The sequence below is a fragment of the Sprattus sprattus genome (assembly GCF_963457725.1).
Source record: "Sprattus sprattus genome assembly, chromosome: 3".
NCBI classification, from domain to species: domain Eukaryota; kingdom Metazoa; phylum Chordata; class Actinopteri; order Clupeiformes; family Clupeidae; genus Sprattus; species Sprattus sprattus.
Window position 1 is genome coordinate 39,881,021 of NC_137922.1, and position 19,860 is coordinate 39,900,880.

The 19,860-nt window shown below is 45.4% G+C and overlaps 1 protein-coding gene across 1 annotated transcript in view; it reads right to left on the bottom strand.

Annotated features, from left to right (window-relative positions):
- Nucleotides 1–19,860, bottom strand: part of fam20cb (FAM20C golgi associated secretory pathway kinase b) — a 39,796-nt gene that overhangs the window by 18,243 nt on the left and 1,693 nt on the right. The window contains exon 3 of the mRNA XM_080834151.1: nucleotides 19,632–19,710. Coding sequence (XP_080690277.1) covers nucleotides 19,632–19,710 — 79 coding nt within the window. The remainder of the gene's footprint in view (nucleotides 1–19,631; nucleotides 19,711–19,860) is intronic.

The window sequence follows — 19,860 nt, forward strand, 5'->3', positions numbered from 1 at the left end:
TCTTGCACCTACTGTGAAATTGGACTCATCAGAGAAGACGACAAATGCCTTGATCGCGTTTCTCTGCCTTGATCGCGTTTCTCTGTTCCTCTTTCAAAATGAATGCGCTGTCATATCTGTTGATGTTACTTAATTAGCACTCAAGGCTAGAAGCTACCATTCGTTTGAATGTTTTTTTTTTCTACGCGTTAGCATAACCTATCAATAATGCTCTAGAGTGCTTCAGTTAAGACCCATAATCCTGGGCAACACTCGTTTTGCGTATACACAACTAACCGAGTCAATGTAGACATATAAAAGTCGTGTAGATAGCTTAAATCATATAAAATATGTCCCACTAAGCTTCCGAGACGGCGCCATCTTTGTTCGATGTATACCGGTATTCTCTCTATATCTGTCCATCAACGTATAAAGCCCGCCCTTACAATTTGAATGGTCAGATCACTTTTCGGGGCCGTTTAAACCCTCCCAACTAACTCGACTCCAGACTGAATCTCCAGACCAAAAATTTTGTGGGCGGAGTTCAGGCTGGTATCCAGGCTACCAATAAATAGTAAAACCAGAGAAACTGATAATTTTGAAGTGGTCTCTTAATTTTTTCCGCGGCTGTATATATATATATATATATATATATATATATATATATATATATATGTACACACAAAAGAGAGACAAAGAGAAACACACACACACACACACACACACACACACACACACACAATAGAGAGACAAAGACAAACACGCACACAGTCTCAAACACACACACACACACACACACGAGAGAGAAAGAGGAATACACACACTCACAGTATCGGTTGGGCCATCTCTAACCAGGAGACAGTCCAGTGCTAACTGAGAGGCTAATGTCGAGGGAGACATGAAGGCCTGGCAGCTCGGATATTAAACTCCTCAATATCAGGCTATGACATGTGTCTCACCAGCAGACAGTGGTGGACAGTAACGAAGTAAATGTAATTCGTTCCTGTACTTAAGTAACATATCTATGTAATATCTGTACTTTACTCAAGTATTTCTATTTGGTGAGACTTTATACTTTCACTCCACTACATTTCAAAGTGAAAATTCGTACTTTTTACTCCATTACATTTAGTAAAGCCCCTCGTTCCTTTTTACCAAAGCAAATCAAATAATGAGAGGTCAAAGTGAGTTCACAATCACACCAATCAGGGATTAGCGCTATTTGCTCTGAAGTCCTTTCGGTTTTGTCAGTTTCGTTCGTTCGTTGAGCGTGAGCTTCGTTGAATTCTGCAGCATTTTGAGGCTGTTTTATTCTCAAGCTTAGCCTACGTAACGCTACATAAATGATGGAAGAAACATACACAATCAACGGAGTTTCTGCTCAGGCTCACATTTCAAAATGCTTGCCTTTTATAAGGGCACAAGATGTTGCAAACTTTTATCATGCAGTTTTTGACAAACTCCCTCGGTAAAGGTATCACTACATGCTTCTTTACAGTCTTCGGTGCAGACTGGTATGCTGTGTAGTTTTGTGCAATTTATGCAAAGACTATTTCCTCTAATGACATATTTTTTCTTCACGTTTGATCTGAGGTCAAGTGTTTTGTTTTTGTACCTAGGGTTGTGTAGGGAATATCACTGCTAACACTAGTCTTCAGCACAAACTAGTATAACTAGGTCAAGTGTTGTTGTTTTTGTACCTATAGTTGTGTAGGGAATATCACTGCTATTACTAGTCTTCAGCACAAACTATTACAACACCACATGCATTCTCTGATTTTGTGGAACTAGTTCCTGTAATGGTATTTATTATTCAAACATAAATCAGGAATTATGAGTTTAAGGGTAACACAGACATACAGATGTGATGTAGTAAAGGAGCTTATGTTTAACTCCACATTTTTTATAACTAAATGTGCAACTAAGTTACAAATAAATGTAAAATGAAATAATTGTTCTCTTGTATTTTATAACCACTTTGTCTTACCTAATGGCAATAGATAGCTTTCAATGTTTTGTGCTTATACACTTTTAAATAGACAAATGTAAGACACTATTTAAAGATTGGCATTAGTATTTTCATCTTATATCAGTTGATTGAGCCCGAGCTTTGATGTGAAAATGATAAAAGGCCAATAAAACCATAATTCATTAAGGTACTTTTACTTTTAATACTTAAGTATATTTGAAGGCAAATACTTTTATACTTCTACTTAAGTGGAAATTCAAAGTGCATACTTCTACTTTTACTGGAGTAATATTTTACACTAGGTATCTATACTTTCACTTTAGTACGTAGTTAGTGTACTTCGTCCACCACTGCCAGCAGACACACCAAAGTGGGGGAAATATATACAGTAGGTCTCTCCCTGACAAAGTTAGATGAGTTTATGGTATGTTTTTATGCACGTGTGTGTGTGAGCGCATGCGCATGTGTGTGTGTGTGTGCGTCTGTGTGAGCACACGCGAATGTGTGTGTCCATGTCTGTGTGTGTGTGTGTGTGTGTGTGTGTTCAGCAATGGAGCAATGTTTCCAATGCCACTCAAGTGGGCTGGTCCCTTTGAAGCACAGGCCCACGACACAAGTAATCTTCTGAGTGTCTTTACTGGAGCCAGTCATAATAAGGAAATCCTGGGAAATATGCACATCATCGCCCCTTATTCCACTTCCCATGAACTAAAGCCAGAAAGGAAAAGGGAGAGTGATTAAGCCTCCCAGTTAATTAAAATGCCTTTGATTTTTTCTTAATAAATGAGCTTGAGAATGAAATTAAGTATTTCAAACGACAGCTAATATTGTCCCTGACACTCCAAGGGAAGGAGCCACTCTGGTGTCTTTCATATGGAGAGACGTCAAACAAATGTCATACGCCACAGAGGTCTGTATCATTATTCATCATAGAAAGAGCCCTTTGTGTGTACTTTAAAAGGTGTAGTCCGTAATTCTTATCCAATACACTTTCTATCAATTCAGCTAATTTCTCCTCATGGTCCTCTAGCTATCCGTTCTGTGTGTGCTCTTTAAAGAAAAAGAAAAGAAAAAACTCTGGTGTTCGCACCAGTCCTGGATCTGTAAACGGGTAACAAATTGGCTGGACCGAGCCATACACTATTCCAACCAATCAACACATTGATTCAGGAGCACAGAAGGCAGCGGTGTAATTTGATTGGTTGTTTTTCTTATGTGAAATGCACTGTGACCACCTAAATAGGCCATTTCCTGTGGGATCACTCTGATATACAAACAGGAGGCAGGTGGTGATGGCTAAGCACTTCTACTGCTCTCTCTCTCTCTCCCTCCCTCTCTCTCCCTCTCTTCTTCTCTTCTCCACTTGGGTCTCCATTTCCAGCCCTGCTGTTCCATCTCCTGCCAGAGAAGCCTTTTGGTGTTGTTTGTGTTTGCAGGCTCTAGGCTCTGACACTAAACGGCTCTGTTGTGATAAAGAGAGAGCCAGTGATGAAAGTCCCGAAAAGATGGGATTTCGATTTGGAGAGAAAGAGAGAGGAAAGTTATCTGTTTGACAATCACAGGCAGCAGGCAACCGTGTGCATTTGGAGTCATTTTTTTAAATTATGGAGCGCAGTTGCTTGCGGGGTGGCGTGGGGGAGAGCGAAACTTCAAAAGGGGCCTTCCTTGGCTCGAAGGTAAACAGCACAATGGATAGGAGCTGGAGTATTTATTGTTCGGATGAGATAAATGTTTTAAAGAGTTGTTGGGACTGCCGACTGCTGCTTGAGAAGAGGGGATAAAGCACAATCCCCAGGCTGCAGATAATAAACAGATTCTCCCTGTAATGAATACAGATGAAGAGTACTAAATGAGAAACTAGGAGCCGCACCTGGCAATGCATTAAGAAAAAAATACAACCTGAGCCACGGCTGCTGTCACTTCAATACATCAACAAGCTTTGCTGTTATGGCCATTAGTAGACACACACACACACACATGAACACACACGCGTGAGCACACGAACACGCACACGAACACACACGTGTGGACAAACACACACGAACAAACACACATTCACACAAACACACACTCACACAGTTCCAATCACACAGAATTGACTAATTAATTGAGTACTTCCCGTCTCCACTCCAGTCTGCCCATCCTCGCTCATGCCTTGACAAAGCAATGTAACCTACACATTCACGCTGGAAGTCAAGGCCAATTGGATGGGCACGTTCAGACACATACCAATGAGGACACTGTCCTCGTCATTTAAACAGGACAGATTAAAAACAGGATAGAGACAAAAGCCCCTCAAAACAAAGTGATTAATTACTGCCTGGTTTTCACCTGCCTCTGCCTACGAGTTCACAATTCAATCAGCGTGACAACTCAGGAGGGCTGTCAGGACATGATGGATGTCAGTGTTCATACTGCATACGTTCGGTGTGCTGTTTATGCGCTAGCAGAGATCCCATCACTTCCATGTAATTGGAATTGACCACTTCATCAGTGTGATTGCACTGCAGGACAAAGGAAAAACTACAGCTATTATCATCCATAATGAGAATTGACCTCCAGGGGGGATGGCTAGAGCTCATTGATTTTTCCCCCCCCCGTCCTTACTAGTCAAACAATGCACTCCTGGTCAAAAGTGTCCTTTTCTATCGAGTGAGGGATGAATGTCACCTCTTCTTGGTGTCTGTGTGTGTGTGTTTAACTCCTCTGACTGTTTGCCTTAAACACACACGAAGAGAAGATACAACACCATCAATATTATATCTGTGCCATAAATAGCAGTAGAATGAGGTACTACGTCACTTTGGATAAAAGCATTTGATAAATACCAGTCCTTTACATTTACCTTTAAGGTACAGTAGGTAAACAAATACATAAGCCATATTTTCCTTTGAAGTTGGTAACTTTGATGTGACTTTATCAACTGATATCAATTTATCAGCTTGCAGATCTACTGAGAGTTGGTTCCAGAATAATCATGGACTAAATGCACGTTTCATGTTACTGTCCCCTTGCTCATCATTCTCCCAAGACCCAAAGGTAGATCCTTCATCAGTTTAACTGCTCCTTCAAAACCATCAGAAGGGCTCTGACTGTTTGTTCACCAGGCTGAATCACTGATTAGTGCTGAGGCCTGTGCTTCACAAATGTTAGGGGTTGTATCAACAAGTAGCAAGCATTCATGATTATACTTTAAGCAAGCTCAAAAGTGTGGGCACTTAAATGAAGACCCTGTTTTGTTTGCCTCGACTAGTTAATGTAACATATAAATATCACTTGATGTTGATGGACACTAATGGTAGCCTACATATCTTTCAATCATATCAATGTTTTCATGCTATATGTAGCCTTTAGCCTACCCCACCTAGGCTAAACTTTTTGTTTACTCCTGTGAAGTAAGAGTAGGATATACATACGTAGTAATTCACTGCCCTCAGTCGGCTTTAGCTCGCTAGCTGACAGCATATATAGCCCCTTTAAAACATTCTATATCACGCTGCTGTAAAACACAGGTTTGTACCAGGCCTTACAGCTTGAGAAATTAACATTTGCCTAACCAATGACCTATAGACCAGAAAAAGGGAAAACAAGCCAATTGTTTATCCTGTGCAGCAATTAGCGCTGATTAGCTGGGCCAAGTCCTCCATTTTGAATCAGCACTCTGCACACGACCAGAAACCTTAATAGTCTCCCACTCCCAGCTCCTGCTTTCCCAAGTGCCCAACAACAGCATTTATCTACCAGCAGGGGAAAAACTGCATAGGAGGGCCCCCCACACCACCCCTCCTCGCGCTAGCGCCAGCGCACAACACTTTAGCAGCAGCAGGCCTTTTATCTTTCTGTGTGAAGGCAGCAGCGCACGCATGCCGAGGCGTTAGCGCCGCAGCAAGCAGCCACAGCCGGGGCCGTTATCTGTTAGTAGGCAGACATATGGGGACACTTCTGCTAAAGCTCGTACCGAGCCACGGTGTCATCCTTTGTGTTCCAGCAGGAAAATAACTCTGGGGGAAATCCTTTTTTTGGGGGCGAGTGGGGAGCAGGGGGAAATGGTGTGTGTGTGTGTGTGTGTGTGTGTGTGTGTCTGGGGGGGGGGGGGGGGTGTTGACTGTTGGTTTCAGCAAAGCAAAAGGCTTTATCTTGTGACAGCGGAAACAACACAAGAGTCTTACTGTAATGTGCGAGCCGATGCTGAAGTACAGGATATGACAGATCATTGTGAGCGCAGGCCTTTACATAATTTATATCCCTCTCTTCCCTCCGCCTGATCCAAACAGATCTCTGAGGGAGCATTACCAGGAATGTTTGACATTCCATCTCACTCTGATGGACACGGGTGTGTGAGAGTGCGTGTGTGTGTGCGTATGTGTGTGTGAATGAGAGAGAGCAGGCGTGGAGCTAAAGCACTTTTACTGTACCTAAGGGGGAGGAAAATGTGCGTCCATAATCTATTCTTATTTGCACAAACCTCTAACAAGCATGCGAGACATCGTTTAGTTGTGTTGTGGCACACCATAAAGTTTACAGGCGAGTACAAACGTACTTTCTCCCCCCCCCCCCCCCCCCGCCCCCCACACACACACACACACACAACCCCGCCCCCCCCATCTTGCTAAAGCCCAGCTTCTGAGCCTAGCTCTCTGCATCCTTAATCACATTAGGGAAAGCAATGTTGTGTTCCACAGCCTCTTTCCCATAGATGTGCAAGCAGAAATGGATGAGGCTGCCAGTCTCGACTTAGGCACACACACTAACATACTAATTCACTTCTGCTGCATCCCCTTCACCCCTCCTACCCCAACGACCCCTTCAATTTGACTTATGCATTCTGTACCAAGCTGAGGATATTCTCAAATCAATGAACACAGGAGAGGCTGATTGTGGGGGGGGGGGATGGGGCCCAGGAGTTCTCAATGGATCATCTCCCCAAAAGGAAATTCCCTTCCTCCCTCTCTCTGTCCCAGAACATAATAGGATAACTTGTGCATAATTCGGTTGACGTTTCAGAGTCGTCCTCTGTGTCCTCCGAGTGCCGTTAAGTGCTCGCCCCATCCCGGCGTGTCGCACCGCTGCAGTGCCACTGTTCCCCGGGCGCAGGCTGTTAGATCGCAGCGGGTTAATGATGACACAGTCAGAATGTCAGAGGGCCAGGGGCAGTCCATGCCTTCATATTCCAAAGCGGCTCTCCGCCACAGCTTTAATGGACAAGATCTGAAGCTGGCGGCTGGCGGGAGGGGGTGAGGGCCGACGGGGTAATGAATCCTTCTACGAGGATGAGAGTCCGGGTCGGTCAAACATGCCTCCATCCCTTGAGGCAAAGAACCCCCCCCCCCCCCCCAACACACACACACACACAGATCCATGGGTGAGTGCAGAGAGGGAGGACAGAGAGAAGAGAGAGAAAGAAAAGGATGGAGTTAAGTGCCACATTTGACAGACCGCTGGCGCTGAACAAAAAAAAAAAGGAAAGGAAAGACGGTGGACCCCTGTGCCCTGGATGGGCTCGCTTTGAGTGATGAAGAGGAGGGAGGAGGGATGGAGTGGAAGGAGGATGGCACGCACCAATCGCAGAGCCAAAGAAGAGAGCGCCCTCAAAGCCCTTTCACTCTCTCAAGCGTCTCGTGCCTCTGTTTCTTTTTTGTCTCCAAACAAAAGGCAAATGAAAAGATAATGCGCTCTCCGTTGGATGTTCTACATATTTTATGATGAACAGTCGACATTGTGTATTCACTCTGGACCTCTTTGTGGATTCTTAGTCTTGCTGCTTTCATTTATAAAAGATTGACCTCAGACTTTATCAAGTTACGGGGCAATTACATTGTGCATTGAAGAGAACAAAGAACTGGCTTGGCACACTGAAAAGAGGTGATAGGGTTTGCATCTGATTCGGTGTGACACTTAAAAAAAAAAAAAAAAAAAAAAAACTCATACAACCGGGGGCCTGGAAAATGACAATGGTTTCATTAGGAAGAAGGCCAGATGTCTTCTCCATTAGTCAGCTAACTAACCGAAATGTTCCACAATTTGGTCTTTATTTTCTTTAAATGACTTCATAATGGCTAAGTGGATCACAGACAACCATTAACCCACATCTACAATCTCTGCATGGCTGAATGCAGTAAAACAGCAGACACCACACCAAGAATAGATGTTTGCTCTGCCAAAAATGTAGTTACATATTCTTTTTATTTTCGTTAACCTGTATTAAATAAAATCAGTCAGATCAAATGATAAAATCATTGTCCATATGCTTAAGAAGACCAGGAGCCCTAACCAGTAATGGTAACGATATGCAGACGTGTATATTATGGCCATGTTTTCACCTCAGCTCACAAAAGTATGGAATACACATCTGAACACAAGGCCCATGAAGAAATCATTCACCAGACCCTGGTGAGCACGAGGCATTTCCTCTCTGGTCGGGATGCGGGGTCATTGAAGTGCGCTCCAGATTGGGAATCCACTTTACATATGGCATCCAAACAGTCCCTGGAGGACGGAAGACTGCAGCTCAGTATGTGCAGCACGAGGATCTGCACAAAGACCTCTAGAACTCTGGACTATCTGTTTACTGCCAAGTTGAATCCCGTTTGACTTGAAGACAGGGAAGGATTCACAAACAGGGATTTAGCTTGTTTCAGAGAAAGCTCTTTAAAAACTCTTCTCAGTAAACCAGCTAACACAGTTCAATTCCTCTGACCTCACAAATGGCACAACCACTAAAAAAACGTATGCATCTGTTATCATGTATGTGTCACAACCCAGTGTTTGTGTCAAAGTATCTAATGTGTGCTTGCTCTCTAAAGATGGAGCAGAACAAAACATCCATTACACTACTGGTCCTTTGTTGCCGATAAGCTGCCACGTGCTCCTACAGTATGTTGCGCCCTAAGCTATAGAATCCATGCAATTTCTGCACTCCGTGTTGACACAAGCTCAGCAAACACTGAATGACATGTTAGGGCACCGTTTTCCCCTGGCTGTTCACATGTCTGTCTAACCCTCTCCTACTGTTGCCTCCCTCCTTCTCTCTGAGGGTCTTTCGATCTGTTCCTGTAAGCTTAGCCTAGAGAGTGCCCCCCCCCCCCCCCCCCCACCCCCACTACCCACACACTACCCACCCTCTCTGTTATCCATGGATTTCCCACCAATGGCAAGTGGCCTCCTCCTGAGCTTTGATGGCCAGGAGCAAAGTGAGTCATGACTCAGACAATAGCCGACAACTGAGAGCGGTTCCTAGACAGAGGCTCCTCTGTCTCACCTCATACCGACCGGAGGTAAGCGCTGGTGGGGAGGGGCCGAGGGAAAGAGGGTCTACAGATCCAATTTCTGATCCTCTGCCTTAATAATCTCCATCTCGTTCCCCGCCCACTCAGTGTCTGACAGAGCGCATAGGCTCTCTGGCATTCAGTGTAAAACAATCACTAACCCCCCCACCCCACCCCCCGCCCTTTTCCTGGCTTCCATATGAGCTATAATGGGGTCTGGTAATTGCCTCCCCTGCACTAGCCACCGCCCTGTGTGGCAAGCGGACAAAAGATGCCCTATTTTATGTCAGTGAAGCAGTCCCTGTAATCTCTCCTTGTGAATCTTATCTGTTCCGCGAGGAAAGGTAAAATGACTCGGGGCCTCTTAATGCCGGTCAAGTATACAAGGTGTCGAGACTCGAGAATCGTGTTTGAAAATTTCACTTGATAATCTGCTCTGTTTTATCTCCTCACCCTACGCAAGATAAACAAGCAGGTAAACATCCCACCAAGATAAAGCATCCCACTGCTTCAATAAAGTTATGGCATCTAAATTTAACCAACAGCACAAATTCAGCTAAGAATAGCTCTACTTTGGTCTCTTAGTCACTTGCATAATGCCCTGAACCCACTGTCTGACACACAGCCAACTGAGAGCCTCTCACTGAGGAGAGGTCTCTTCTGATTCTCGTTAGATTCACATTCTAAGCAACACTCCATAAAAAGCATGACTCCGCCAGTGAGCACTTCTTTGAGCCCTAGCGTGTGGGTAATTAAATATGGTCTCCGAATACTTTCATGTCTGGATAGAACATTTATTGCAGGAACAATTAGAGTAATTATACTGCCAGAATCTGCCTTAACTGTTGGTGGCTGGCTGTTGGCAAGAACCGACTTGTGTCTGAAGTTGTTTACCCGTTTAACACGCACTTAATTGCAAAAGCAGTATTTCTTAAGTCCTAGACGCCCCAAATCCACAGGGTTTATGTAGAAGCAACTGTATTTATCCTTTTGATTTTGGCTATTCAACGCATGACTATGCACTTTAATAAGTCTCAGAAGTTGTCCCCACTGCATTCTGTTGGCTGGTAATATCCATGACAAAATGCAGAGCAGGATTTCTAGGCTTACCATTCAGAAAAACGATCAGAAGTTGTTTTTCATGTGTTATGCATACTTGGCTCGAAGGAGGAGGCCATACGCAGATTGCAAATAATAAGTACATTTATTAAAGAATAAATAATGTCAAGAACGTCAGCATAGTGGAAAATAAAACGAAAGTGTAGTGCAAGTCAGTGTCTACAGGTGTCAAACAAAATCGAACACAAAAGCTAAATTCCATAAGAGAGGAAGGCGGAACAGCCAGTGGAGTGGAGGGCCGTAACACATGACGCATTGATATATTGACATCCATCTTCCTCTGTTGAAACCCATCATTTCAATCCTCTAGTAAAGTAACGCAGCAGATGCTCAACAAGCTTAGTCGGAGAAGCCTCCCAGAAACCGTGGTCAGAGTCCGACCATAAAGCACACCAAATTGGTGGGTGGGTAGGTTGAAGCTCTTGATAAGGCCGACAGACAGACAGTTAGCACTCTGGAAATAGCAACAGAGAGAGCCGGTCTGGCCCCGTGCTGAGTGCCATCAGAGCGGGGTGCACGCCAGGGCCCACTCGCCTCTCTGGTGCCTGGCGGGGGTTGCTGCTGACGGTTCAGGGGCAGATGGGGGGGGTTCATCCACCCCTACAGTCTGGCTCACCCACTGGCATCTCTTGCACCCAACTGTTGCTGTGGCTGAGATTGCTGTTTAGCGGCCCTCAGGCAATCAGCCGTGAAGCCGCTAACATGACTAACATGTAATCCATGATGGGTGTTAATCGCTCCAGCAGAACAGAAACCTTGTAGCGAAGTACAAAAAAGAGCCCAGCAGAAGGCGACAGCAGTTAGCGCGTTTAAACAACGCGTGTGGAGCTGAACAAGTTTGTGCAGGGGGTTAATATTCTGACAAGTATGACAACTAATCCTTCAAAATGTGTATTTATATTTTAAATGAAAGCTAAATGTTCAATGCATAACAAGGTTTTATGAACATGAGGAGAGTACGCCAGCAATGTTTCATAATCTTAAGGACATACACTGGCCCAATGCCCCACTGTCTAAATTTAACCCAAAGCCTACGAAGCATCTCTCTAGGACGGTCTTAAAACGCCTGAACCGCCTCGTTGTTTTCCGGAGCTGTTTTCACATAAAGACCACGATGACACCAAGCGCAGTCGTGACCCGGGCACGGTGAACTGACCTCAGAGGACCAGGAAGCGCAGGGGGAACACATTTTGGACAGCAGCGCTGGAATCAACCTTGTTAAACATTTATAGGAACAGTCTGAAATGCTTTATGGGGGGAAAACAAGTCTGAGAGAACGAAGGAAAAACACTTTGACGAACCAAAAGAAAAAACAAATGTACACCCTTGGCAGCTGTAACGTTTTAGACCTTCATAATTTCCAGTTATTTTGTAATACTCATGAAGGAACAGGGGGTCAGGCTGGAAAATGCAGTGATAATAAATGACAGAGAATAAATGACAAAGAAAGAAGACAGCTATGGGGGTGCAAGGATACAGAATGATTAGAGTTGATGAAAAATCCTGGCTGAGCAGTGACTCATATTTGTTTAATTCCGGTGGAAACTCCATGAAGGAAATAGCAGAGAGACAGGAGACAGAAAGAGACAGGACTCTGTGATTGCATCACCGTTTCACAATCTCCCCATCACCGACTACAGTAATAATATTTTTATGACAGACCATGAAATTTCCATAAAACGACGATTTGTGTGGTGGTATTCACTGGTTCTGGGCTAATGGCCAAATCCGCCACAACTACAGCACATTTGTGTTGACTTTTAACATACATTGTGCAAACATTTGCTCACATACTATATCCAGCCCCCTAGCCACGAGAGCACTGGGCGAATCTAATCTCGGAACGAAGTTGACCTCAGCACACTATGTAACTTCTGCCTAGCGAGTCCAGAGCATGTATTTAAAGCACATATTCAATACATGCATAAAATAAGCAGCCCCATGTACCGGGCATATGGACACAAAGCAGCCTTCACAAAACATATACAGCTTTGGAGAGACTGATCCTCTGAGAGAGAAAGAGAAAGAGAGAGAGAGAAAGAGGGACAGAGAAAGACAGAGAGAAAGAGATAGGGGAGAGAGAAAGTTAGAGAAAGAGAGAGAGAGAGAGAGAGAGAGAGAGAGAGAGAGAGAGAGAGAGAGAGAGAGAGAGAGAGAGAGAGCAAGCCTTTAGCTAAATTTGCTGGCTGAAGAGCAGATCAATAAACATCAGGTCATGTCTGTGCTGCTATATGTGTCAGACGCTGACGCTCGTTTCCATTAGTCACACTAATATATTAGCTCTTCCCTCCTCTCGCATGAGGGTCCTCTGGGAAATGAAGAGGTCGTTTGAGTCTGGGCTGCCCTCTCCAGTGCCCGAGTGAATGGCAGTGGTCCTCTGTCACATTTCCCCCTCCAAACTGTACCCCCGGCCCCTCCCAGTCCAACGAAAATAAACCCCATTCACAAGAATCTACGGATAGCTGACTGTGATGACTCACTCACACAACACTCGCATCAACTTACTGCCACTCCTCGTTCTCTCTCCCTCTCTCTTCTAATTTCCGCCTCCCACATGGAGGCTGTGATGGAACCATTACAGTTTGCTTGTGAAATGACCTTGACCTAAGGTGACCTTTAGGTTTTATTCAGCATTACAGGAGCAGACACACACAGGGTAGATTTCCACATGGGCCCCAGGGCGTGGCTTTGCCTAACTAAGTGGCGGTGCCAACAAAAGGCCTCAAAATAGACATGGGCCCTTTTATGCTGTCTGTGTTTTTCAGTGTGTGTGTGCGCATGTGTGTGCCCGCGTGTGTGTTTGTGTGTGTGTGTGTGTATGAGTGTGTTTTTTCTTTCTGTTGAGCAAACTGTTTGAAAGCGCCAGAGCTACTGTCAGTCATTGATCCGGAGAATGGGATGTCTCCGAGCTGTTGTGGATCAGAGATTTTCTTCCAAAGCTCATGTTTGCCGACCTTGTAAAACAAACAGGATGCAGTGTTTTTCTCACATGGGGAAATTGGAGGGCCCATGACAAACAGCAGTAAGGGAACAGATTCAAATGTTCTGCAAGCCGTTTTCCACAAACTTTGTGCCACGCAGCGGATAAACTGCTTACGTTATATCTCGTTTGGAAGGGTGGGGGGGAAGTCCATTAAAATAGTTGAGGTTAAAACCATGTGCAGTAGCAGTCGGAATAGTAATTTTGACTGGGCTCGACCAAACGCTAATCCGCCTCTAAGTCATTGAAAGGGCCATATGTTATTTTCTCCTTGTTATCCTTTCATTTCGCCACAAAAAATTTACATTAATAATCAGCCAGCAGATAAGAAACGAGGAAAAGCACAAGGCCTCTCGCTGTTTCTGTTCCTGCTCCCTCTTTCGCTCCCTCTCTCTCTCTCTCTCACCATCTCTTTCCCTCTCCCTCTCTCTCTCACACAAACACACCCACACACACAAACAAATGAGTGTGCAGAATAATTCTGGCCTACGTCAACTGTATAACAAAAGCCGCATTGATGGTGTGTTGTAATAATGGGTAAACAAAAGCAGTGGGGGGTCACGGGGAGAGGACAAAGAGGAGGGACGCAGTGAGGGGAGTTAAGACATCCAGCGTTCCTGTTGAGACCTGAGACTGAGGCACTTGTACAAGCCAAGGCCATTTCCATTGTTTGTTTTGACAAGGCCGACAAAGAAAACATGAGAACAAGTAGGCTCTAAAAGAAAGAAAGGTAGAAGCCATTAAGGCGAGCAACTCCACGTGCTCCCTCGTCAGATCACTTCAAGAGTCAACTGTTGAAAAGCCATGGCGAAGATCTGGAGAGGAGGGGTGGTGGTGGCGGTGGTGGCGGTTGGGGGCGGTTGCTTGTGTTTAGGGGCTAAGCTGCTGAACAGATGTCTTCAAAGCCTCGCTTTGGGCTCTACGGGTCTCCTCAGTACCGACGACGCTTGACAGAGTTATGGAGCCACTCTGTTTGCTTCCCTCCCTTCACTGCTGTCGTTCTCCAATTATTCCCCATGTTCGACGAGACGTCTCGAGACGGGGGTCTGGTACGTGGAGGGGCAATTACAAAGCTCATCCTTCTGTGAAGGGAGCCAGAACCTCACCCCTTGCTCCCTCTCATAACCAAGACTGACAATCAAGAATTTTAACAACTGTGAAGATGGTGTTTTACCCTGCGTGTCTTCATCTGCTAATCACGCCCTACGGCCCCTTCCTGACAGTAACCACAGGTTATAAAACAGATAGCTATCTGCTGGTGGGCTCCACGTTTCAGCCTCTACTGGGGATTTGAGCTTCAGAAGCATCGGGTTGGGGGGGGGGGGGGGGGGTGGAGGTGTGCATAGTTGCCCAAAGAGAAAACTTGTGTTTAGAGGTATAATTAATGGACGCTTGGACATGGAATGCGGCGTAAATGCAGGCCGAGGTCCAGGACAGCAGAGCCTCACCCCAGGGGGAGGGAGAGGAGAGCCAGGGAAAGGCTCTTGCTGCAGATGGGTTTGCCACTTCTGGTTCCACACCAGCTAACGTCTGACAGACTTACACTGTTGTTAGACGCCAGGAACCAAGACGGGTTGGGGGGCGTTGTAGGCGTACGTGAATTGTGGCAGATGTAATTAGCCACGTACACAGAAGACATGGAGGAGGGAGCAAGAAGGGGAAGGGCTGTATTAGCATTTTGCTAATTGGCGGCAGTGTTAAGCATGGCCTGATTTCTGAGCATCTTAATGATAAAAACCGCAGTGAAGCGGAGCGCAAACAATGTGCCTGCAAGGCTGTCAGAGTTTGTGTCAGGATGAGTGCTAAACAGACTCTGATATGCAGATACATCTCCCGCTGGCCAAGTCCCATGACAGTATCTCTTTAGATTTTAATATTACATGACATTGTGTTTTCAACAAATAATGGGATTATTAAATTTTCAGTGATTTCAGGCAGAGACAGTATGAGGTCACTCAGAAAGGCTTTTCTCAGAGGCTTGAGGGTTTGTTCTTTTCTCAGTTTTTTTGCTTATTGCGGCATGTCATGGACAATATTGTCTTTTTTTCTGTCAACAACAAGAAAATGACGTGACTTTTTGAAAGTGAGACGCATGAAAATTGCCACTTGTGTACCACTCCGAAAGTGAGTGACTGATCAACATTGACACATGGCAATGAAAAGGGAATAACTATGCAATGGACCTGAAGTTGGTTTCTAAACGGGATTCTGGTCCTTAAAATTTCTTTTGATTGTAATGTGACTGTCTCACAAGCATCCCAAAATGAGTTTCCTAGCTTTCTTCCCTTTTTTGCCTAATCAAATCTCAGAAATGCATCTCAGAATAACCAACTGTCATCCCTCATCTCTCTCTCCGCTTCATACCTTTCTGATAAATGACTGCAATAAAAACACACAAACACATAAAAAAAGTACAAGCCAGAGAAATATTTGATTTAATAATAACGGTGTTTTATAAATGGCACCTTGACAGATCTGCGTTCCCCAAGCCGAATACACAAAGTGATTTGCTAAATAAAAGCAACACACGCTGCAGATAACATCACAGAGGAAAACCTCCTAGCACTTTGTTCCTAGCTGATAAGATAACGCTCACACAGTGCAACAGTGCAGCCTAGCCTTAGGCCCTGCAGTAATGGCGTTCGGCATGGAACTGTGTGAGGATTCTAAGGCCTGTCAAGTCTTCCCTCCTGTTATGAAGGAGGGGGAAGTAAGGGGGGAGGGTGTCGGTCATATTTCTACACCAGCCCACCCCTCGGCAGTACACAGCCTTTGGATTGTTCAGGTTAGAAACACAGCCAAGGGCTTGCACAGCTTGAGTGTCTCTTACATGTATGCCTGACCTTGTTTGAAGTGGAGCACTTTACTTCTCTTTTAAATTGTTTCCAGGTCCAGAACACAGCTGGAGCTGGCAAAAGCCCCTTTCTGGGTGACTGGTCCGCACATGAGGGATAGTTAACCAACCTGTGTGTGACGCAAGAAAAACCACAGGCAATGAAGCAGCAGTCGCGCGCCAATCAATCGGAACCCTCCCAGTCTAAAAGCTACCACTCCCGTGGGACGTTGGGAAATATCATTAGTGGCGAGCGACGCCACTGCTAATGTCATCATAAGCATGAAGAGACAGGAAATCAGCTATCACTCATTTGCTTTGTTCAGCCAAATTAGCCGCTCACAAGCGCGTGTGCGGTGCCGGTCTATTTGGGGAAGTCGACATTGCGCAGCGGTGGCGGATACTTTCACAGGACCATTTTGTGAGCAATTTCCCATAACAGAGAGAAAAATTGGGTGTCTGGAGCAGGAAGGGTGTGTATGTGTGTGTGTGTGTGGCTGGTGGATGGTGGAGGCTGTCAAAGAAATGTGGGTGACATCTTCCTCAGCATTCAGATTGGGAGGAAAAAGAGAGGGACAAAAAGCGGCCAACAATGAAAGCATGAGAGAACAACTCTGTCATTGTCCCTTTGTCCCTTTGTCCTCCAGTCTGTGACAAGAACAGATCCATTTCGGAGCATTTCACGCCTCACAGGCCAGTATCACAGACAGGCCTGTTTGCAAATGAAACGCTTGATTCCTTTAAATAGCACCTTGATTACTGAAGCATTTGATGCAACCCATCTTTACAATATTGAGTGCCTATCCACATGGCTGTTTTCATTTGCCCCAAAGCACCAAATCAGCCAGGAAGATATCTCTCCTATTTTAAAAGCACTCTCATGTCCCTGTGAAGCCAAGAGCTGAATCTCCAGACAGACTACATGTAGGAGCAGTGACCCTTATGACGTATATGCCATTACTCTTCAGTCATTATTTATACTTTACACGCACATGTTTTTCTCTCTTTCACAGTCCAGTCAGAGAAGAACAACACTCGACACTGATTGGTAATTGTTTCTAAAAAAAAAAAGTGAGAGGAGGCCAAGTGGGCGCGCATCTGGTTTGGCTGCCCCTTGGCGGCACGGAACGCACGTACAAGCCTACTATAAAGCAAGAGACTTACAACGATATGACATTAAAACCTTTCCCTCTCACCACAGTCATGGTAAAAATTAAAAACGGACAAAATCAAAATTGAAATATTAAGACATGTCATGATTCATGTAAGTTTATTTCACATTGTCGAGATTTTCTCGTCGAGTCGTTTAACTCTATGAAAGTCTGGCTTCCCCTGGCTCCCACTAGGAGTCGCCACTGCTTCCCATAATGACGGAGACAAAAAGCAACAGGAAAAAGCAAAAACGCGAGCCAGGGCCAACACCACGTGTTTCCACTGTGTGCATGCGTCCCTACAAGCATCCACACTAAATGAGCAACATGAAGGAAATTCAGCCATCAGACTGGGGCCCATGATTCATGATTCAAAACCGCACCATGTTGCGACAGCGCATCTCATATCTTGCCTATAACGATGGAAGAGTTTTTGTATTTTTCCAATTAGACGGACAATAATGACTGAGTAGGGAGTACAGAGCGTTTACTGCACCAGATAAGGACTCCTGAGGAAAACCGACACCCGTTGGATCAATAGGGTCTGACGGCTGGAGCCATCCCAGCCTATGATGGTATACAGTGTCAGTTCTAAAGAGTGGCTCATATCACCGAGGCCTCAGCAAAACATCTGATGGGAGACTCTGAAGCGCTAAATTGAAAGCCAATAAAAACATCTCTCTCTCTGTTTGCCTTCTCTGATCCCTCAACAGATTAAACAGCCAAACCCCCATGCCCCCATGCCGCACCGCGCCACCAACATCTTAATTCCACACAAATAAACCAAAATCAAAATGCTCTGAAGGCTTGATCAATCGCAGAAACCTCCCCTTCCTACTATCCACCCCCCACCCTCACATCGCACCCATTACCGTTTCATGCCAAACTCATTTTTTGGCACACACCTAAAACTTTAGTGAAACCAGGCCCTTCCCCGATTGCGAAAACCGCTCCAAGCCTCAGAGGAATTCTTCTCAGGCACAGCACGCTTAGAAATGACATACCTAAGCCACAACTCCGCAGGCATGCTGTCCCCCCAACACACACACACACACACACATACACAAACACACACACACACACACACACACACACACACACACAGCAAAGACAGTGAGAGAGAGACAGGGGCTGGGGCCATAGCAGGCCAGCTTAGAGCCTATCCACGCAGCTTCAGGTCCCTCACCCACTATAGCAGCATGCTCAGTGGAGCAGAGGAGAACGGTGCACAGGCTTTGATCAGTCAGGAGGCCCTTTTGAAGCGCCACCATGGCCACACAGACAGCCCGGACAGGGAGAAGCGAATTACAAATGTGTGACTCCTCCACTTCAACGCTATAGATCTATGGCAGAGCCAAGGGAGAACGCAAACAAAAAGGGGAAAAAAAATCATTGGAGCAGGAAAAGAAAAAGAAACGCTCTCTGAAAATGAAAGCATGGTGGTCATAGGTTTGACAGCAACGCTAGAAATGCCTTCTCAGAAACATGACAAACCCAAGTATTCATGAAAGCAGTAAATTACCCGGAGCTGGGCTACTTCCACCCGATAAAGGGGAGGCCATCCCGCTCCACTTTGCCAAACGCCCACCCCACTCCTCTCCTCTACCAAGTCTGTATTTATCAATTAGGGACAAACCGCGACCGTGACAAATGAATGACCACACGTCGGTAAACAAAGCAAAGTCCCAACGACCCAAAACAAGCCAAGAATGACTAAATACAGGATGTCCCTGGCAGACAATGTAAATAGCCTATCGCTCCGCAGCGACCACAGGCAGGGGTGGGTGTGCACCCTGCCTGTCAGGCTGTCACTATGATTTGAGGCTCGTGGCATTGGCGCATCACTTCAATTAACAGAGAAGAGCTGGCAGAGGACTCCCCACCCATCTACCCCCCTACACACACACACCCCACAAACACACACACACACACACTCTCGTCCACCCACCCAAACATCCCTTTCCTCCTGCCCGCAGATTGAAATCACTGTGCAGCGAACTGACACAATTCAATCAGAAAAACGAGGGCAAGAATGATTAACTCTGCAGTAAATTATAGTGATTATGACCGAGGGGCTGTAATTGCAAGTCTGCATAATTATCGGGATGATGTATATTTGTGAATCCTGCCATTTAATAGCAGTTTTTGTGTCCTAAAACTGTGACTCGACACCATGACAACAACAACAGCAGCTAAAAACTGATAGCAATGATTGCAAAACTGGGAGCTTAACACCAGGGTCAAGGCTGAGGCAACAGGCCCATAAGATCCACTACAAAGGCGACAGACTGCACAGCATGTGACGGGAGGTTTAGATTGGGAGAAGGCCACTTACTTCATGGGTTTGAACAGGGCCTGGCCGTAGTTCTGGAATGTCATGATGAGCTTCAGCTGTGTGCCTCCCGATTTCATGGCTGTCGGAACAGAACAAGGAAACGTAAGCTGCTGCAATCAGGAAAACGTCCAGAAAATACAGCACGTGAATGACCTCTTGACCCCTCACGCTCGCACCTAACTAAGAGCCAATAAATTGCCACTTTTGTATGATGAGGGGAGAATGGGTG